General features: G+C 51.6%; 1 protein-coding gene across 3 annotated transcripts in view; it reads right to left on the bottom strand.

Moving 5' to 3' along the window:
• LOC142576602 (unconventional myosin-XVIIIa-like) overlaps nucleotides 1-19,346 on the bottom strand; it is a 353,054-nt gene that overhangs the window by 33,168 nt on the left and 300,540 nt on the right. For all 3 annotated transcript variants that reach the window (XM_075686803.1, XM_075686805.1, XM_075686804.1), the window contains exon 22: nucleotides 13,262-13,382. In XM_075686803.1, the coding sequence (XP_075542918.1) occupies nucleotides 13,262-13,382 (121 nt within the window). The remainder of the gene's footprint in view (nucleotides 1-13,261; nucleotides 13,383-19,346) is intronic.

The raw sequence follows: 19,346 nt of genomic DNA, 5'->3' as shown, positions 1-19,346 counted from the left end.
TCACCCAAGATACAGCATAGTGCGACAGTCATGGCACTTTTGGGCAATGGCTCACCGCAAGACCGATCGCTAAGGCTCATCAGGAAATGGTCCACCAAGCGGGAGAACGAGAATTCCCGGCAGCAAGGTCCCGTATAACCTACTCGCTGCGGGCCTGCGAATATCTGCCGTGTCGATAAAGCGCTCAGCGGAAGAGAGTTCGGGTGGAGAGGGCGCCTGGGGCGGCCACTCGAGAAGCCAGTCAGGGCACGTCCCGGTGACACTTGCTCGAGTGGCCCCGGCCGGGAGAAGCATGGTTTGTGCGGGAAATAAGCTCTGGCGTGCTAGCCGTGTCCGCCACGTTGCTGTTACAGCGGTGTCTCTCAGAGATTCAGCTGAGCACGACGCGCAAGCTGGGGGACGAGGCATGGGAAGGCACCTCAATCCCCACAATGCGGCAAAGCCCATCAAAACTACAAGCGAAGCTAAATTTTCTTTTTTATTGCGAAGCAATACTACTTTAGGTCGCACTTCAGCCCGTTCCGTGGCGAGGCGGTGGTAGGCACCATTGACCTTTAGCGTGATCTCGCTGCGTGACGTCACACCACGTGACCTAGAGTGATGTCACACCAGCTGTGTAAAAACGGGGCCCCATCTCACGCCGTCGCGAGGCGAGCCGATAGCCACCAATGGCGGCCTAACTCCCGCTCCTCTCACCAGGGGCACTACGGTCGGTGTGACGCCACACCAGCTGTGTAAAAACGGGGCCTCATCTCACGCCGTCGCGAGGCGAGGCGGTAGCCACCAACGGCGGTCTAACTCCCGCTCCTCTCACCTCTTAGATGATTCACTGTAAGCCGTAACACTAGCATAACCCAAGACTACCACTAGCCATACTACCAGCTGATCCGAGAATAACACACTATTGCTTCGCAGTCACCAGGCTTAACCAAGCTAAGCCACGGCCGTTTTTTTAAATAAAGTGATCACATAAGTAACGCTTTTCTTTACTACGCCTACTCTGCTTGGACAGCAAGGATTGTCATTTGTGTCTTCTCGAGGTGCCATGTAGAGGATGATGCCTGGCGCTGGGCAGTTGCCGCCTTAACAAACTTTCAACTAGTGCCATGTACAGTATTTGGGACCGCTATATTTCCGTATTCGAAAATACAATCACCTAGCTACACTTAACAGGCAGGCGGGGGGGGGGGGGGGGGGGGGGGTCCGGGTAAAGTATTGTAATCAGCCTCTCCCAATGAATGGTGTACCGTACGGTATGAAATTGTACCATTATAAAAATGCTGGAACTATTTAATCCCTGTCCAGAGCTAGCCTACATAGCGTTACAGTCTCAGTATCTTATCACCATCTAAAATCTAATCAAACCGCTTACAGGTACAACTGTCGAATTTCATTGTGTAATCACGACTTATTGTAGATAAACTCGTGAAAGTGACTTTGGTCGAACGTGCAGAGCCATTTCAGTACCAACAGAATGCTGACTTGAATTTTAAAGCGCAAGCTTTATTTAGAGATCTCCCCAGCCCTGTCACGCGAACAGTGTAATGCCTTCTACCTGCACAAGAACGCGTAATTTGCAACGTTAAATAATTTAATCATTAGATAGTGTAAATGAAGCCGCGCAAGAGAGAGTCCATCATGCGCTCGAATGTAGCTGGCGCATTGCATAATCCAAACGGCATGACTTTAAATTGGTACAGACCGTCCGGGTGTGACCAAGGCGGTTTTCTCGCGGTCGATCTCATCGACACTAATCTGCCAATAGCCGGAGCGGAGGTCAATTGATGAAAAGTATTGGGATCCGTGAAGGCAGTCAAAAGCATCATCAATGCGCGGCAGGGGATAAACATCCTTCTTTGGTATCCTGTTGAGGTGACGGTAGTCAACGCAGAAGCGCCAAGAGTTGTCTTTTTTCTTTACTAAGACAACCGGTGATGCCCACGGGCTACTGGAAGGTTCAATGATGTCCTTGTCCATCATCCTGTCTACTTCTTTCTGTATGATGACCCTTTCTGTTGCGGAGACACGGTATGGCCACCTATGAATGGGGCTGGCGTCACCGGTGTTGATGCGATGCGTGACAACAGATGTCTGGCCAAGCGGACGGTCGTCCAAATCAAGGATGTCCCGAAAAGATGACAGGAGGTGACGAAGAGCTGTTGTTTGTTCGGAAAGAAGGTCAGGGGTGATCACCTTAGAAACATCGTCCGCAGGCGTCGAGTACGGAGGAGTGGGTGACAAAGGTCCGTTGGTACTGAAGAAGGATTCAGAGGTCAAAGAAAAAATCTCACATTCTTTCAAAGGAGTGATATGCGCTATGGAGATACCGTGTGGCAGCACAGGCGACGAAAATCCAAAATTGAGGATGGGCACGCGACAAATTGCGCGACAAAACCACGTAAGTAAGCGGCGACACGACGTACTCGCTATCAGGTACGGGAGGACAGGGCGTCACGAGGACATTTGTAGCCGCCTGTGGAGAGAGCCTTGCAAACTCAGCAGAACATAAGCGGTGTGAAGCACAAGTTGTTGCGTCGGCAGGAAGCGGCAGATCCAATTGTACAACACCTGCGGAGCAGTCAATTTGGGCAGAGTGTTTCGAAAGGAAGTCGAGGCCGAGAATTAGGTCGTGTGGACAGTGTTCAAGGACGATAAATAGAACAATGGTATAATGGCCCCCAATGGTCACACGTGCTGTGCACATTCCAAGGACAGGTGAAGTACTCCCACCAGTGACTCGCACAGTGCACGGTACGGCGGGTGTCAGAACCTTTTTGAGCCTTCGGCGGAGAGCAGTGCTAATAACTGAAAGCTGCGCTCCTGTGTCAACGAGAGATCTAACAAGAACGCCATCAACTTCAATGTCCAGTAGGTTTCCACATGTAGGCAGGGTCAACAGAGGATTTGTGGGCCGGGTCGGAGATGCAGCTTCACCTCCGGGAGCTGCACCGCCTAGTTTCCCGAAGCGAAGCGACCGGTTGCAGAAGGGGACGAAGAGTGGTGAACAAGAGGCGAACGAGACCTACGACCTTGCGGGGACGGGGAGCGGCTGGATCTTGGTGGAGCACTGTCGGCGTTGATGTTCCTACTCGGCCTATAGGGCGAGAAAGTACGATTGTCTGGTACTTGGCGGTAGTGACTCGGAGACGACCACCGAGGAGGCGACGACCAATGGTTGCGGCAATGACGGGCGATGTGCCCAATACCAGAACAATTAAAACAGATAGGTTTATCATCCGCTATGCGCCAGTCAGCTGAGTTGCGACGAGGGGGCGGAAAGCTTTGCGTCTGGGAGCGAGCGGCCGGAGAAATCTGGTAGGTGTTTGTATGGCGGACCGAGCAGAGAGATGGAATGCCCAAACTTGCTATTTCCTCCCGAATGACCGCTTCTATAAGGGAGATAGCGGGCACGCTTTCCCGAAAGTCAGAACGAACTGGAGCCGGAGCCACCATGGCCTCAAGCTCACGGCGAACGATGTGCGTGATTTCTTCCGGTCCTGTGGGCTGAACGAAGCGCGGCGGGTCTTCGCAAGAAGATGTGGCGGCGGTATTGGGCAATCGCTCGAAAGTTTGAGCGACGCGGCGCCCCTTCGCTTGTTCGAAGCGCCGGTACTCCTTTATAATTGCATACACAGTGGCACAATCCTTGCACATCAGGAGATTGAAGGCATCGTCTGCAATACCTTTCAATATGTGACCAATCTTGTCTGCCTCGGTCATGTTGTTATCAGCCTTGCGACAGAGGGCTAGCACATCCTGTATGTAGACGACATAAAATTCTGTGGACGTTTGAGCGCGACACGCAAGTTCTTTTTTTGCCGCCAGCTGACGACCGACAGGTCTGCCAAGCAGGTCTCGCATTTTTTCTTTGCAGACATCCCAGCTCGTTAGGTCAGCATTGTGTGTGTGTCGTACCATTGCCTCGCAGTTCCTCTTGGGTAAAATATCACGTTTGCTAGCATCATTACTGGATCCCACCTGTTGTTGCCGCACACTCGTTCGTACATCGTAAGCCAGTCCTCGACGTCGGCGTTGTCCGTGCCACAAAATGTCCCTGGGTCCCGCGGATGAGTGAGGATGACCGATGGCACGGGCTGCCGAGGCGTTGTCGCTTGTGTCGGTTGATTTGCCATTGTGGCGGCAGGTAGATGACGTCCGCTGCGAAGTTCCGTGATTGTACCCCGCACCTTCCACCAAAATGTTACAGGAAGAAAGCATGCCCATGATTGTAAAATAACGTATATTTACAACTGGCGTATATGGCGTTCAGGCAACTGCCAGACTTTGTCTTCGTCTAGTCCAATTCAACTTCTTCGTTCCCTTCAACGTAACATCATGATTGCAAATAAAATCGCAAGCAAGTGCTCGAAAGTATCACGCTGTCGCCATTAGCTAGGTCTTCCGACGTCCCAAGAGAACTCTGCGTTTCAGTTATTTTATACTGACATTCTTCCGGTTTCGACACCGACAGGGTAGGCCACGTTTCTTAGGTGCTCTCGAGAAGAGGTCTTTAATCCCATGGTTCCAGTCCGCTTTCTTCGTCGACGCTCTTACCAGCTTGAGGAATTCACCTTCCGAGCAAGTGAGCACAGTTTCGCTCAGTTTTGAGCTCGTCAGAACATTTTTCGGCACTCTGTTTGCGGCGTCGGAAACAAACGCTAAGCCTGACGTTAGGCTTGGCTAAGTTACCGGCATCTGAGCCCGGTTAAAGCCCGGTGCTATGACAGCACCATCTAGTGTCATCACTGTGCAACATGAAAGTTCATGTCTTCTCTCCGCGACAGTAGGCGGATAGGAGCTTATGGATGGAGCGCCCGCAGCTGCGTCTGTGACTGAAGACTCGAAAAGACAAGCTCGAACGACGCGCGCGTTCCCAGCTTCTACAGAAGCCATGCAAGAAGCTAGGCGCCAAAATGCACGTGAAGAAATCCACAACAAACGACGAACAGGAACGACGTGAGCAGTTCGACGATGATGCTCCCATACGAAAGGCAGCCAACCTCCAAACCGAATGGTCCAGCTATGAACCTGAAGAAGGCTTTGAAGGAGACGGATTATTGGAACGCGCCACAGCCCGCTCCAAACGGAAGGCAGTCCAACGTGAACAGGGGATTCAACAAGACCGGCGAGGGTTGTCGAGCGAACCGAACTTGGCTGCTTCGTTTTAGCCATACGGCCTTGGGAACGACGCATTATCGTTTCGCTTAACGCCGGTGAGGTAAAACAGGCCATAGCGCGCTGTCGCACAAGAAGTTGGCTCAGCATCAACTGCTGCGGTTCATCGACGCATCGAACACCCTCACAGTGCAAACGTGCGACAAAAGACGGGCATCAAGTTTACTAAAGCTGAATACCCTCGAAAATCCGTCGGCGTCACCTCTCCCAGTGTGCGCACCAGGCTCCGAGCGAGGGCATGTCACGTGGTGTTATATACGGCTGCGCACCTCGTGAGACATCGGAGACGCTGGCTAAAAGCACTTGATAGAATGTGCAGGTACTTCTAGCCTGCCCTACGGAAAAGATCGGGCAGGTGTTGATTGCGTTCGCGTCATCTCGTCCCCCTCGATACGTGAAATACTGGGATTTTCTCAAGAATGCTATCCCCTATGAGCCGCGAGCCGCGGTGTGTTTCCGGTGCGACGGGTTGGGCCATAAGCAAGATGTGCGCCCTGAGGAGAGTGCAGTGCGCCCTCGTTGTGCTTTCAGCATGAGGAACCTCCTGAATCGTGCCCCCGACGGACAAGAAATATACTGCCGTAACTGCGAGGAGGACGGTCACCTGACTACAGACGCTACGGGCCCACAGCGCAAGCTTTTCGCGAAACGCGCTGAGGCAGCACAAGGACCACAGTCCCACAGTACAATAAAAAAAGGCAAGAATGTCAAGTCGTCTACAGTCAATCAAAATATTTATCTAACGGCGGAATTGGAAGCCGTAAACCCGAGAACGCACGCTCGAAAACTAGAACATCAAGCAAGCCCCCGGATTCTGGTGCTCAGTTGTCAACATCACAGCCTTCCTTCTCTGATGTCCGATGCTTCGGTAACCTCTGGTGCTTAGAAGACCTCGAAGAAAACGTCTCGGTTCAGTCCACGGTACGGAGAATAGATCGTAAAGGGGCTGCAGCAGATCGAGATGGAAACTGAAGTCAGCACCCGTGGTGCACGTGGATCGTCGTGGCTACCGATCAAATATACACCCCAAAGGGTGTACATTTGCCTAAGAGTGTACGCCAAGACGAAAGCTTCGCCTAAAGGTAGTGCGGCCGAAGCCGCTAAATTGTCCGTCGAGAACATCCTGCTGCGACATGGTGCCCCAGAATTCCTCGTCACCGACAGAGGAACGGCCTTCACTGCAGAGCTCACCCAAACCATTTTGCAATACAGCCGGACGAGCCACAGGAGGACAACTGCCTACCACCCGCAGACGAATGGTCGGAGTAGCTTGAAGAAGACCCTCACCGACGTGCCTGCAATGTGCGTCGACGTCGAACACAAGACGTGGGATGCCGTCGTGCAAGAAACAACTCAAATTACGCCGTTCAAGTTGGTTTACGTAAGGAACCCGACGACGACTTTCGACGCCATGCTATACCGCACGTCACCGACGAAGAGAGTCTTGACGTCGCCGCCTATCTCCAGCGCGCCGAAGAATCTCGACAGCTCGCTACGGATCAAGAACCAGCAGAACCGACAGCCGACACAACGTTCGACGACGCTACGTCGAGTACCATACCGGCGACCGTGTTTGGGTTTGGACCCCAATACGCCGACGAGGACTTAGCGAGAAGCTTTTACGCCGCTATTTCAGATCCTACAAAATCACCCGACGCATTGGCGCTCTGGACTATGAGGTCTCGCCGGACGGCAATCTGCAATCACAACGGCACCGCGCACTACCTGAAGTCATCCATGTGGTGCGCCTTAAGCCTTTCTACACCCCCTAACGAAGTTAGGGACATTGCTATCTTGTTATTGTTTTTTCTTTATTATGAGTGTGTTTGTTTTCGGTTTCGTGTTTGTAGCATCGGGACGATGCTTTTTATCAGGGGGGTATTGACACGTGAACTTGTTTATTGGGTGACGTACTGTGCTTCACCGTCTAACAAATGTTTATCGCTCAGAGCAGGACGCGCCTGCATGCATCGGAAGTTTCTCGGATGTTATCGCTGGTTCTATCCACTGTCTGTTGTCACCGAACGTTGTGCAATCTAATTGCATGTACGCGCGACGTGAATTATGTAGTACTTTCTAGAAGACACATGGGCACCAGCGATTACTCTGTGACCTTCGATGACTTATGTATAAAAGCCGACGTTCTTCTCTAGACCGCAGAATATACAGCACACCTCACAATAAGCTCACCAGGCCTCAAGCCCTCACATTCAGAATGCTTCAAACCAACACGTACCCCACGCAGAACAGACTACATCACTGCATGTCTGAGCTATACACAACATCATATTGCGAAAATTGCCATAGCACACGAGACGTACATCCCTTGCTCTGGCCGTGTGGTCGGACCCACGCAAACAAGGATCAAGACTCCGCCAGGCTACATGAAGCATTGCGCAGCACGGACCTGGCGGAGCAGCTCTGGGCCGTCCAGCGAGCCCACGACGCGGCCAGGGAGTTACAACTCCCGGTCCCAACGCAGGAGTAGCCCGCTCTATGGGACCTTGCGCCCCGTAGCTCGCAGGACCTTTCAGTAAAGTTATTCCATCCATCCATCCATCTTGAGAATTTCGACGATCACCGACTGTGTTCGACGCTATCGCTGTGCTTTGAGTGTAGCCTGCTTTTGAGGGCACAGGTTCGCCCAATAAAATGCTAGTTTCATGATTCACAGTTTTACGGCTGTATTGTTCACCGTCGCCACTACGTGACACTAATTTGAAGGAATAGGCGGCATTTTAAGTGCAATGGTGTCGCATAATTTTACCGTTTCTGACTTATTTACGAGCGTTACGAATAATTATTAAACCCTCATCTTTTTCGTTTTACTTTTTCATGCATGATAGTTTCGCCTGGTGTCCTCATTGAACTATAGGAGGCAGCTTCGTTATTTTTGCTGACTGTAAGGACTAGTTTATGGGTGAAGTTTTGGGTAAGTTCAAAATAAATAGGTAGTTGGGACTTTCACAATGAATTACGTATGCAAGCACTCTACAGTGTTATGCGCGTGTCTAACGAGCGGGTAAGAATTGAGTCCGGACTGCCTTGGCAGAACTATAGGAGTCACAAAGACCAAATTTAGCGAGAATTTGTGGTACGCTATGGAAACGCTCTGTGCAAAGTTAAATGCCGTTAGACAACCTTTGTGAAAAATTTCTTATAGAAGTGTTAAAGCGTGTGATACGGCCGCTATCAGCTAGGATTCTGCAGTGTCCCGACATAGCTGTAGGTTACAACAGGTTTATATTTTGTGGAAAGAGGAGGGGGAACATGGTAACTGTAATGTGCGATAAATTTTTACGTTCCTAGTTCGGTTAAAAGCGCTGCAAACAATTACTAAGCCGTCGTTTTTGTTTCCTTAATTTCAGGCCTCTTCAAGCAAGTTCTGACTTGGTCTGAGCGATGTCCTCGGTGAACTAAGCAAGACATTTTGTTTATATATGTCAAAAATAACGGCGTATTATGAGCAATATGTAGGTAAACTTCAAAAACAGGGGACTAATTATGACATTTGCAGTAAATTACGCATGCAAACCGTACGGAGGTTTAGGAATGTGCTTTGCGAACACATAATTTATGCTGTTGCCCTTACAGAACTGTGAACTCAACCCGTATCAAATCTACAGAAATTCACTGGCTAGGGGGGCGGGGGGGGTCAGGACACCATGGTAAATGTAATGGCGTAGTAACATGTGCGTCGATGAATAAATTGCTTTTTAAAAATTCCCAACAGTAAGTGCTAGAAAGCAGTACATGCGGATAAGTTTCTAACGGAACCGTCATATACACATACTGGTAACGTTTTAAAGTGTTCGATATAATTACAAGAAAGTGAAACCTTTATTGCAACTGTACGAAAGAAACGGCTTCGCTGGAAATTGGGTTGCAATTCTCCAAGGTCGCACACAGCTGCTGTCTCTCTTTTTTTCTCTGGTGAATATCGCAATCAATTAATGTTGATTGTATTTCGTTGCGTATAACTTCGACAATACTATTACCTAAAACTAGCGATAGATTTATGCGGTAGATTTAAACACCAAGTGCAATTATTTGTTTAATTATTAAAATTGTTTGGAGCAAATGTGCATTTTTTATGAGCGCTGTACTGCTGCTACTGGGTGGGATCCGGGACCTCTGTGAGGCACTCATTGCCTCTTGTCTCTTCATCTTCTCGAGATTTTATATATATAGCTCCAAGAAACAACGGCCAATTCATGTAATGTTTCGGGCCTCCATGTTTCACCACGGATTATTGATAAATATGTCTATGTCTGTTGTATATAAATATAAGTGACAGAAGTATTTCCAGCTGCTTTCACTTATTGTAATAGTAATCCGCGATATATATATATATATATATATATATATATATATATATATATATATATATATATATATATATAGAGAGAGAGAGAGAGAGAGAGAGAGAGAGAGAGAGAGAAAAGGATGGGGAGGGGAGTCTCCCCAGTCTCGAGAAACAGTTGGTACGACACTGAAGTTACGCTTTGGTGCCAAATGGACGCACATTTATTTGTAGCAGCCACGCAAACGAGTGTGCGGGATGGCAAAAATGCTGACGGTGGCCGTCACGCAGTACGAGGACCTCCCGTAATTGCCGACGCGGTGCGTCGACGCACATCGTTAGAGAGATTTAGATTAGGGGACGCAAGCCGCTTGCGTCCCTATAATCTAAAGCTCTCTGTTATCGAGAGACCACTTTGGATTAGCGCGGCAAGCGCGAAAGTGTCACGTGACTGCATAGTGTGCTGCATACATTACGCAAAAGGGCGGGGGGCGTCGCGCGAGTGTATTCTTTTTTTTTCAATTTTATTTTGTGAATTTGAAGTATGCCTTTAAAAGAAGACGAATACAGAAGGAGGTCTCATAGTCGAAAGACTGAATGCAAGACCCCCCGTTTATACGCAAATCGAAGGAAAATAACTATACAAAGAACAGCGTCAGGTTATTTAGAACAACTAATATCGCGATAGATTTGTTCTTGCTGTGCACAAAGGGTTGGAACGTAGATGTTCTGTACTTTGTAATAGCTCGTAGAAAAGACGTATTAGCAGTAGTGGCTCGCTTACTCTGCAGACCGTCGCGAAACGTTCAATTTGAAACATTCGTGCGTTCTCCGTGTAGTCGCCGCTTCCCAATGCTTCGGCGCAACTGATCACAGTGTGCGTCCGTTCACTCGTTCTTAATACGTTGGCGACAGAGTGGGCGTACGTTTGCGTGGGAGTTGGGGTGGATGTGTGTAGATAACGTGCGAGAAACTTGCTACATGCCAAATATGCGACGCTACTCCCTCCTTTGCCCCCGTATAACGAGCGATACTCGCTCGCGCAGACGTTCCGCGGTTCGAGTCCTTTCTTTGGAGGGTGTAGCGATACAACGCTGGCGGATGAGTGATTTTTTTTTTTTTTTGTCCTCGAGAAAAACCGTGCATGCCGAAACACCGGCAACACAGGCGGCCCTCGTGTAGCAGCGACCCGCGAACTTGGCCCCACAGATTCATTCCGTTTCTTAATATTACTGCTTTTTTGGAGCCAACTACTGCACGCGTCTTGCCTCTGCCGCTCCACGTTTTGCAGCACGAACGAAACACGGCGCGACAGCGAACTACATCGAGTTGCATTTCCGACAGCCGATCACAGGACAGAAGCGGCAATGGTTTCGCATTCGTGCGCTTTCGCCGAGGCAGCGTGCCGCCGGAAGTGCCACCTCGTTTCTCTAGAGCAACCTGCTCCGCGAAAAGAGCGCACACGCAGGTACGACACCGCGTGGCGGTCTTGCATAGGGCACCGAGCTCGGTGCAATCGGGTCGTTACGTTTAATTGCGGCAGAAACCGGGGGCAACGCGATTTCCACAACCGGGGGAGTCGTCGCCGCGCGAGAGAAATCGCGCCACGCACTTGGAGCTTAAGGTGTCATTTTCCGGCAAGACATTATTACTAACGGCTCGAGCGAATAGACACTATTATGATGAGCTGTAATTAGGCGTTTAGCTTACAATTAGCAGTTTCCGAGGACTCGCTGCTACTGCACAGCCGAAGTCAGCCAGTATACAAAGTTCGTCCTTCACACGCGACTCACAAAAGAAAGGAAGAAAAAAAAGCGAAAGCGTTGGCATCGAGGGCCGCGAGATGTATATACTGCAAGATGCATTAAAGTTCCACAGGATAATGTCCTTAAAATCACGAGAAGCGTTTTCAGAAAAACTAGCACATCGGTGACAGGTGGATTTAGAACTCCTGCAAGTTTAAAAATACCAGGACAGAGGGTCACGTCCTAATTAAAGCTGCTGCGTACGTGTCAATACACGAAGATTTTGAAAGCGAGCTAATTAGTCCATTAAATGCGACTGCACACAAAGTCTAGTGATCGCTGCGAAAAAAAAAAGGAGCAGTCCTAAGTCAGCTTGCAGCGTCGTCTCCTGGCTCTCTCGATACTCTGCACTCAATCCGTTTGATAACGATCTACACAGCTGCCCAACAAGAGGTTCGCCTGCACACAACTTTAACCCGTCTCTCGCCGCTAGAAATATGTTAGGGGAAGAAAAAAAAAACACTGTACCACGAAAACAACAAAAAAAAGACAATTCGCCGAATCAGGCGCCACGCAAAACTACAACGGAACCAGTGAACGCAGTACATCACAAGCGTGACACTCGTTCATCGCCGGCAAGAACACTTGGCGCGGCTCTGGACGAATGCCAGTCCGTGGCTCTCGTAAACCTGTGCCGAGTGCCGTCCAGCGAGCCCTCGGCACCGGTGGCCAGCCCAGCAGCCGAACCCCGTGGCACGCGGCACGACGAGGGCCGAAACGGGCCGCGACTACACTCGGTGCACAGCTCGAGGCGCGCTTTCCGCGTGCGCACCATGTGCGACGACCGGTCAAGATCGAGGAATAAAAAAGAAAGAAAGAGCAAGAACGACACAGTGGAGCCGGCGGTGAGTTATAAACATCCGCGTGCACTGTTCTCGTGGTTTACCGCTCACGGAGGAGCGTTAAGGGGCGTGACGAAGCCAGCGACCTTGGCGGCGCATCTACCGGCGGTAAAGACGAAGGCGCGCTTCAACGACCGCAGCCGTCAGTCGGCAACGACGATTCTTTTCGAGGTGGCCTCGCAGAGCCTCTTGTCACCGTTGCCGACGACGCCGAGGCGGTGACGAAAGCGCTTCCCGACTGGGAACACTCCCCGCCCGAGTCACTACGACATCCGCGGCGTCATAACGGCAACCGGGGACGCGCGAATGCGCGCGCAACCCGAGCTTCGGGTCTGGCTAACAGGCGCGAACACCGCTTCTCGACAAATTAACGCGAGCCAGCTTGTCAAGAGCCGAGAAGGCACGCGAGGCGTCGAAAGACGAGCCTGCGCGTGTGTTATACATAGCACAATGACTAAGTCGCTTGCGCTTTTTGTTGCTCGAAAAATACGCGACCGCATCGGAGGCGGTGTTACGCGCAGAGGTGAACGAAAAAGAACGCGCTGAGAAAAAAAAAATACACAGAAAGAACAAGGCTGCTGTGCTGCCGTTCGGGTTTTTCCAGTGCACCGCGCCGAGAGTGAGGAAGCGCTCAGCCACTGTCGATACACTCGCTTCTAAACGAGCGAAAACTCTTACATTCTGTCTCGCAGCGTTTTTTTTTTTTTTTTTTCGTGCCAGTCCTTCCGTATACCATCTGTTCTAGAGCTTAGCGCAGAACTTGAGTTGTTCGCCTCTGCTCCATCATTATTTCTTTTTTCTTTCTTTTTTTTTTTTTTTGTGCACAGGCATACAGGCGAACTGAAGAAATTACCATTCTAATCCTCAAGAATAGCCAGGCTTGGTCAAGAGTGCGATGGTAATCTGGCGCTATCCTCATCGACGACATAACCGTCTTTTCTTGCCGGCTCAATATAGTTTACGCGTGCTTGCACGGTATTTGCATTCGGTAAAGAGACACCCGCGATCCGGCTTCTATAAAATAAACCATCGCTGAATTAAAGCACCGCGCCACTGCGAGTCTTCGGCCCGTTCTGTCTCGAGTCGCTGCGCCGAGAACAGCCGGGCCCGAACCGAACCCTGGCAAACTTGCTCACCGGCGGCGTCGTCTTCGTCCGACGCCTCCCCGTTGAGGTCGGCGGAGGACCGCAGCATGCGGCTCTCCATGGCCTCCATCTCCATGCGGTCCTTTTGCTGCTGCAGCTGCGAACAGCGCGCCTGCACAGATCGCGGGAAGAGAGAAGAACGCAGCCGGCATTAGTGTGGGCTAACGAGCACATGTTGCCCATGAGCTATCTCAAAAAAAAAAAAAAAAAAGAGAGAGAGAGAGAGAGAGTGTAAAACTGTGCAGTTGGGGCGAAAATCGTACGGCCAACCCTTGCTCTCGCCGACGTTATGCGAGTTAACGCAGTTAACTGAACAAAAGACTCCTCCCAATGCCGTCTAATACCGCTCGAATTACGTTTGTAATGCGCAAACTGCGCTAAAATGAATTACCAGGGAGCTTGGTAATCTCGTAAATTTATCAGCTAGCGTTCTGCCGCGAATCACCCTCTCTCTCTCTCTCTCTCTCAGTCAATCCCTCTCACTCTCTCTCTCACACAAAGACGCACGCACGCAAGGAGAGCAGGCGGATGCATGGCTACGTGACTCGAACAAACTTCGGGCAACATTACTCTGAAGCATCGTTGGACGAACTTTAGTGCATCGTTAAAAAACGCGTAGCTGACACAGCAATAAATCGGGAAACCCGACAGTGTCCAGAAGAAATGGCGCATCCGAGTCGGCCAGAGTGCACATTGCGCGGCGGAAAACCGAGGCACCGGAGGCCAACTGGGACTGTGCAAGTCCGCTTCTCATTTGCAAAGAACTTCGACCGCGTGGGTTATTTCTTAACGCGCACCTAAGTCAGACTGCAGGATCTTCTTTTTTTTTTTTTTTGCACTTCGCCCTCTACGAAAAAATAAGACCGCTGCGACCGCGAATCGAACTCGTGACGTGACTCCGTGCTTAGCAGCAGGACGTCGCTGCATCCGAGTCACCGTCGAAGTTGCCTCACGACAAACTGCCGCTGTTCGTTGGAGGCCACAGTCCGAAAGAGGATGCCATCGTGTGTTTCATCTGCCACACGCTCACCTTCGATTGTCTTTCCCTTTAAACATTATAGCAACAGCGAAGAAAAGGAGAATGATGTCATCGTGTGAATACAACAGCCACGGCAGGCTCTCCGCCGAACAAAGGTGCCCTGTGTAAATCAAGGCTGATGAGTGTTAGGACGCAAAGAGGAACGGGTCGGAATGGGGCAGGGGACGGCTACGTCGGTGCCGACTGCCAAGAAGCCCACGAGTGACAGGCTGGCAAAACAATGATGTCGGTTAAGTAAGCGAGCGAAAGCCAGTGCAGGGTCGAAACGAGGAGGGGGAGCAGGGGCACAGGCTGAAAACACCCTCGACAACGCCAACACAGCCTGGCGTAACTGCGCCAGCGGCGAAGCGCGCCGGGTGCTGGAAGTAGAAAATAGTCAAGAGGGAGGAACCGCGAGAGTCAAACGCGGTCGTAGGAAGCAATCAGTCTCGCCGGCTCGTAATCATCGCCTGTCGGGTTGAAGTGTCGTGTCTGTAGGTGTCGCGTCGTGTCAGAGGGCTTGCGGCGGATAAAGCGTCGTATACGCCGCAGTCAGCGTGCCAAACCAGGTATTCGCGGCGTTCGTAGGGAAGGCCAAGGTAATCGGGGAAAAGCAACGCGCGAGCATCCAGCTGCCGACACGAGGGCGCTTCCACAACCCTGCAGTGGTCGCCCATTTGCGTCTGGCAATGCGACAGTTATCACACGGCAGGCAGGCATAAATCTAAGCTACCTCGCTGCATTTAAACCTTCATTTTCCCACTGCACCTAATCACGTGTCCCGCAGCCACGAATCCGATTTCCTCGCCTTTGTGTCCATGCACTGTGCGAAGGTTATTTACGATTTCGCATTTGAAAAAAATAAATATAAACGGGCAGCCTGTACCGGGGACGCAACCGCAGCGGCGTACGTCTTATGCGTGTATTGCTGAGGCTGTATGACACAGAACGACCTAACCAAATACAGAATTGTCAATTATCCGTGCATCAGAAAGCTTGGACGCTCAACTTCTCACTGGGGGTCCTACGGTCTAATCTTGAAATCATGCGCGTTCCCAGTGGGCAAGGCATGATCAAACGTGGTGGGTGCTATATATATGAGCATCGCTGCCCGAGTCTCTCGAAGGCATTTACGGACACTACGTGTGGAACGCGGGCGCGCCATGGCTGAGCAACCGACAAAATTTCGGAAGAACTCTCGGCCAGCACCGCGGTTGGAGCTCTGGAAGAAACGCGACCTCTGGGATCGACAAGCGTAGTGCCGAGCTATACGCGTACGCATCCGTGAACGGCGCGCGCCAGCTGAAGTTCGATTTGCGGCGTGCGTGGCGCGACAGCGGCGCCACGTGTGCACGCGACCCGCGCACGGCTCTTTTGCTCGACGCAACCCACGCAAAGGCGGTGCGGTTGCGAGCACGGAAGCGATAACGTTGTGTTCGTTACATGCCGCAAGTGCTGAGCGCGAGCTCAAAAAAAAAATGTGAAAAAAAAAATGCGGTCATCCTCTGCGGTTCGTGCCGAAGGGCTTTCCTTCGTAGGTGCAGCAGTCCGAGCACAAAGAGGAGCATTCGGCTCGCGTAAGCAACGCGGCGCCCTCGTTCACGATTGGGCGAAGGCTACGTTCCGATGCGTCCGCGGATCCCCGCCCAGCCACTATGGAAGCAGCGCGCTCGCATAACGCACAGATGCTAGCCGTCCACTAGCGCAAACGTTATGTCGGCCAGTCCCACGGGTCCTCGTCAAATGCAATGACTCGCAGACGCCAATCACTTCTTTTGTCCACCGAACAACGCTATCCCGCGGCAGTAGTTCGTCGAGAGCTCACGCCCGCCTCGTCTCCGCTAGCTTTCAGGATGACCACGCCAGAGGGCGCCAATGCGTGGCTGGGCCAGCTGGAGCCTTCCCACCCGCATATCGTTTGACCGTCTCCTCAACATGGCAGCCTGCACGCCCGAGTGGGCATTGCGCGTTAAGGGAAACCAGTGGGCGCTGCATAAGATAGGCTGCCTTCTTCGCGGACCAAGGCCACGCGAACCACAAGCTGCCCAGAAGGCCGAGGCGATGGGATCGAGGGGGCGGTGTGCGCACGTACTCGGGCCTGTACACAAGCGGCAAATCGCAGCGTGGATATAAGCCCCGCTGCGCCAACGTAGAAAGACTGTGCGCGCTGGGCGAAAGCTGGCATTAATACTCGGGACGCCTAGCCCATGCGTCACTCGCAGGCCCACCTTATAAGCTCCAAGAACTGCCTCCCGCCACGGTGTTCGAGATTCGAGGGTAATTCAAACGTTTCAAAGGCACCTTCCCCTCTAAAACGGCTGCTTTTTAAAACTCTCGTTCGTTCGAAGCTGAACAGGTTCGTTCGAAGAGTGTCATTGCCGGGATCCTACACCAAACTTGCATACTAGAGCTTCGATTTTTCTTTCTTCTTTTTCTTTTTTTTTGCGAATCTCAAGTATGCCAATTCTGTGTAGGATCCCGACATCGGAACTCTTATACATACCTTGGAATGTGCCAAATGTCGCAGCGCACGTTTCATTCTTTCAGACTATGAACGCACATTTAGTGTATCGCCTATGAAAACAGCTTCATGCCTTCCACCTCTTTGTTACATATCGCAATCTGCAATTAAAACGCGATCTTCTTTCGAAGCCGTCCTACGTATGGAACAGGTTTGATCACCAGCACAAACTACATGCTGCCTTTCTCCCGAAGAAAGTTCTGTTATGATTCGTTTATTCCAAAGTACCCGCAATGGATGAAACCACCTGCCCACCTTTATTGTCCAACTGACGAATGTGATTGCATTTGAAGCTGCAGTTGAATGTTATTTATACTCTTGGCAGGCGCATTATTTTGTTCTTGTTCAGTATGTACATTGTTTCCTGTACACCGTTCTGTAATGCCTTGAAGTAGCCTTTACTAATGCGTACTCCTACCTCATCGAAACGGCCACAACTCCGGAATGAGAAGCTTGCTGCTGAAGAGAGAAGATAGCGCACCTTCGGCGTGATTATCGTCGTTTCAATGCACAAAGAAAACTCCTCAGCACCACGCTCGACAAGACTGACAACTGCCCCCTTGCGGAAGCTGGAATTTTTGGACGCCAGTCCCAGCCGACGTCGGCACGAACTGCTTTAAAAGGGCCAGCGCGCTTTTTAAAAGAAGCGGAACCGATCGAAAAGCTATCGAGCGTGCGAAGTGCTGCGTTCCCTTTGTTTGCCAATAGCGCGACAGCGTGTAACCTAGCGTCTGGGTGACTGCAGCGCAGGGAGTACTGCGGCTGCCACCGCGTCTGGAAGCGCACCCGTTCCGGGCCGGTCGCGCGCTATCGCACGCGGATCGTGACGGGGCGACGACACGAGCGCCCCCTCCTCCTTCACGTTGCTCGCAGCGCGAAGGGGGCCGCGGGGGGACGGGGAATTCGGTCCGCGGGCCAGCTGGCCGCGATCCCGCGTCTCGGCGCCCGACCGGCGGCATTCGCGCCACGCGCTCTGAGACGGCACTTTGCCCCCCGGGGAGATGCGACGACTGCAAAGCAGACAGGCGTCAGATCGCCTTGGCTGTGTACACCGGTGGTCACGGTTGCCCGTTAAGAAGTGGCCGGGTCTGGCGGAGGTTAGCGAAGCTAGTTGTTGATACAATGGCGCAGGGAGGCAAGGACACGAGGAGGAACGAGCGGCGTCCCGCAGAGGGCTATAACGCGGCCTTCTGATTGCGCGTTACCGCCTCGCAGCACTTGGTGGCGTGGGAGGTGTGGCACAGGGGTGACACCTCGCACACTGCGAAATACACTTGGGAAATGTTGGACGAAGGCCGCACGAGACAGCTACCACTCCAACCTCGCATGTAGAGTCCCGCGTCCGCTATATTCGCGATAATATGATTGTTGCTCTATATAGGACAGTGATGCGGACAAAGCGCAGCAAGGAATAACTTCTTTTCTCTCTCTCTCGCAGCCCTTAATTGGTCACGCCGACGCAAGAACTGAGCAACGCCCTGCGTTGGGAGAAGCGAACAGAGGTGAAAAAAAGAAAGAAAAAAGATAACGAGGACTTTTACGGTAACGCCTATCTATCTGGGAGACCCACATACAAACAGCAAGAACGTAGTGCGCTATCTAGCTTCCTAGAGCCATTTATTTCAGAGAAATCCCGCGTGTGTGCGTGTCTGCCTGTCTCTCTCCCGGTGTGTGCGTGTGCGTGCGTGTGTGTGTGTGTGGGGGGGGGGTGAAGGGGTGGAAGAAAGTTAACATGCACTTACCTCTAAGTAGACACTGTTACTGCTGTATTATTATGTTCCCACATTTTAGTATTTAAATTCACTTTACCGCTTGTTGGTTTCAGTAGTTACATGATAATTGTACGCCGATTCATGTATCCCTGAGATATTGGCACACGTTTTTCTAGTTTTTTTTTTTCATGTATGTTGTACTACCCCGTTGCAGTCCCCATCTTATGCAATGCGTTCGGGCCTTTAAGGCTGCAATAAATGAAATGAAAGCGTTTCTGCATTCCACAGCCACGAAAATTCTCCCGCCGCTTTCGGAGGCCTAACCCTCAGCATCGTGCTCAGCCGCTAAGCCAACGCGGACACGATTCGTCCTGACGTCGACACAACGCTTTGCCAAGGCTGCACAGCATAGCTACCACCGCACTTTCTCGAGTCGACACGGCGTTTTCTGGGTTCACCTATGAATAGAAAGCAGAAGAGACACGGCAAGCCCACATCGGCCTGCGCTCATCTGGGAGGCAAGAAGTGAAACCAGATCTGGCCTTGACTCCGAGCGCATGACCGGGCAGGGCAACGCTTAAGATGAAGAGCGCAGGCAAACACGGCCCCCCTCGTGCCAAATTAATTAAGGTGGGAGAGGCCAGCCCTGAACATAGAAAGTGAGCGGCCCGGCCGCATTCCCGCGCGAAACGAGAGCACTGCAGGGAGTGATTCATGGAGGCCTGGCGAGGAAAACAGCCTCGTCAGACATCACTGCCGTCGCCGAGTAAACCGGGACGTCGGCGGCATCATTGAGCGCGCCTCTGCGTCGTGAGCAAGTGGGGG

The sequence above is a fragment of the Dermacentor variabilis genome, chromosome 3, assembly GCF_050947875.1.
Source record: "Dermacentor variabilis isolate Ectoservices chromosome 3, ASM5094787v1, whole genome shotgun sequence".
Lineage (NCBI taxonomy): Eukaryota > Metazoa > Arthropoda > Arachnida > Ixodida > Ixodidae > Dermacentor > Dermacentor variabilis.
Note: the sequence above shows the minus strand (reverse complement) of the source record. Positions and strands in the feature narration are given on the sequence as shown.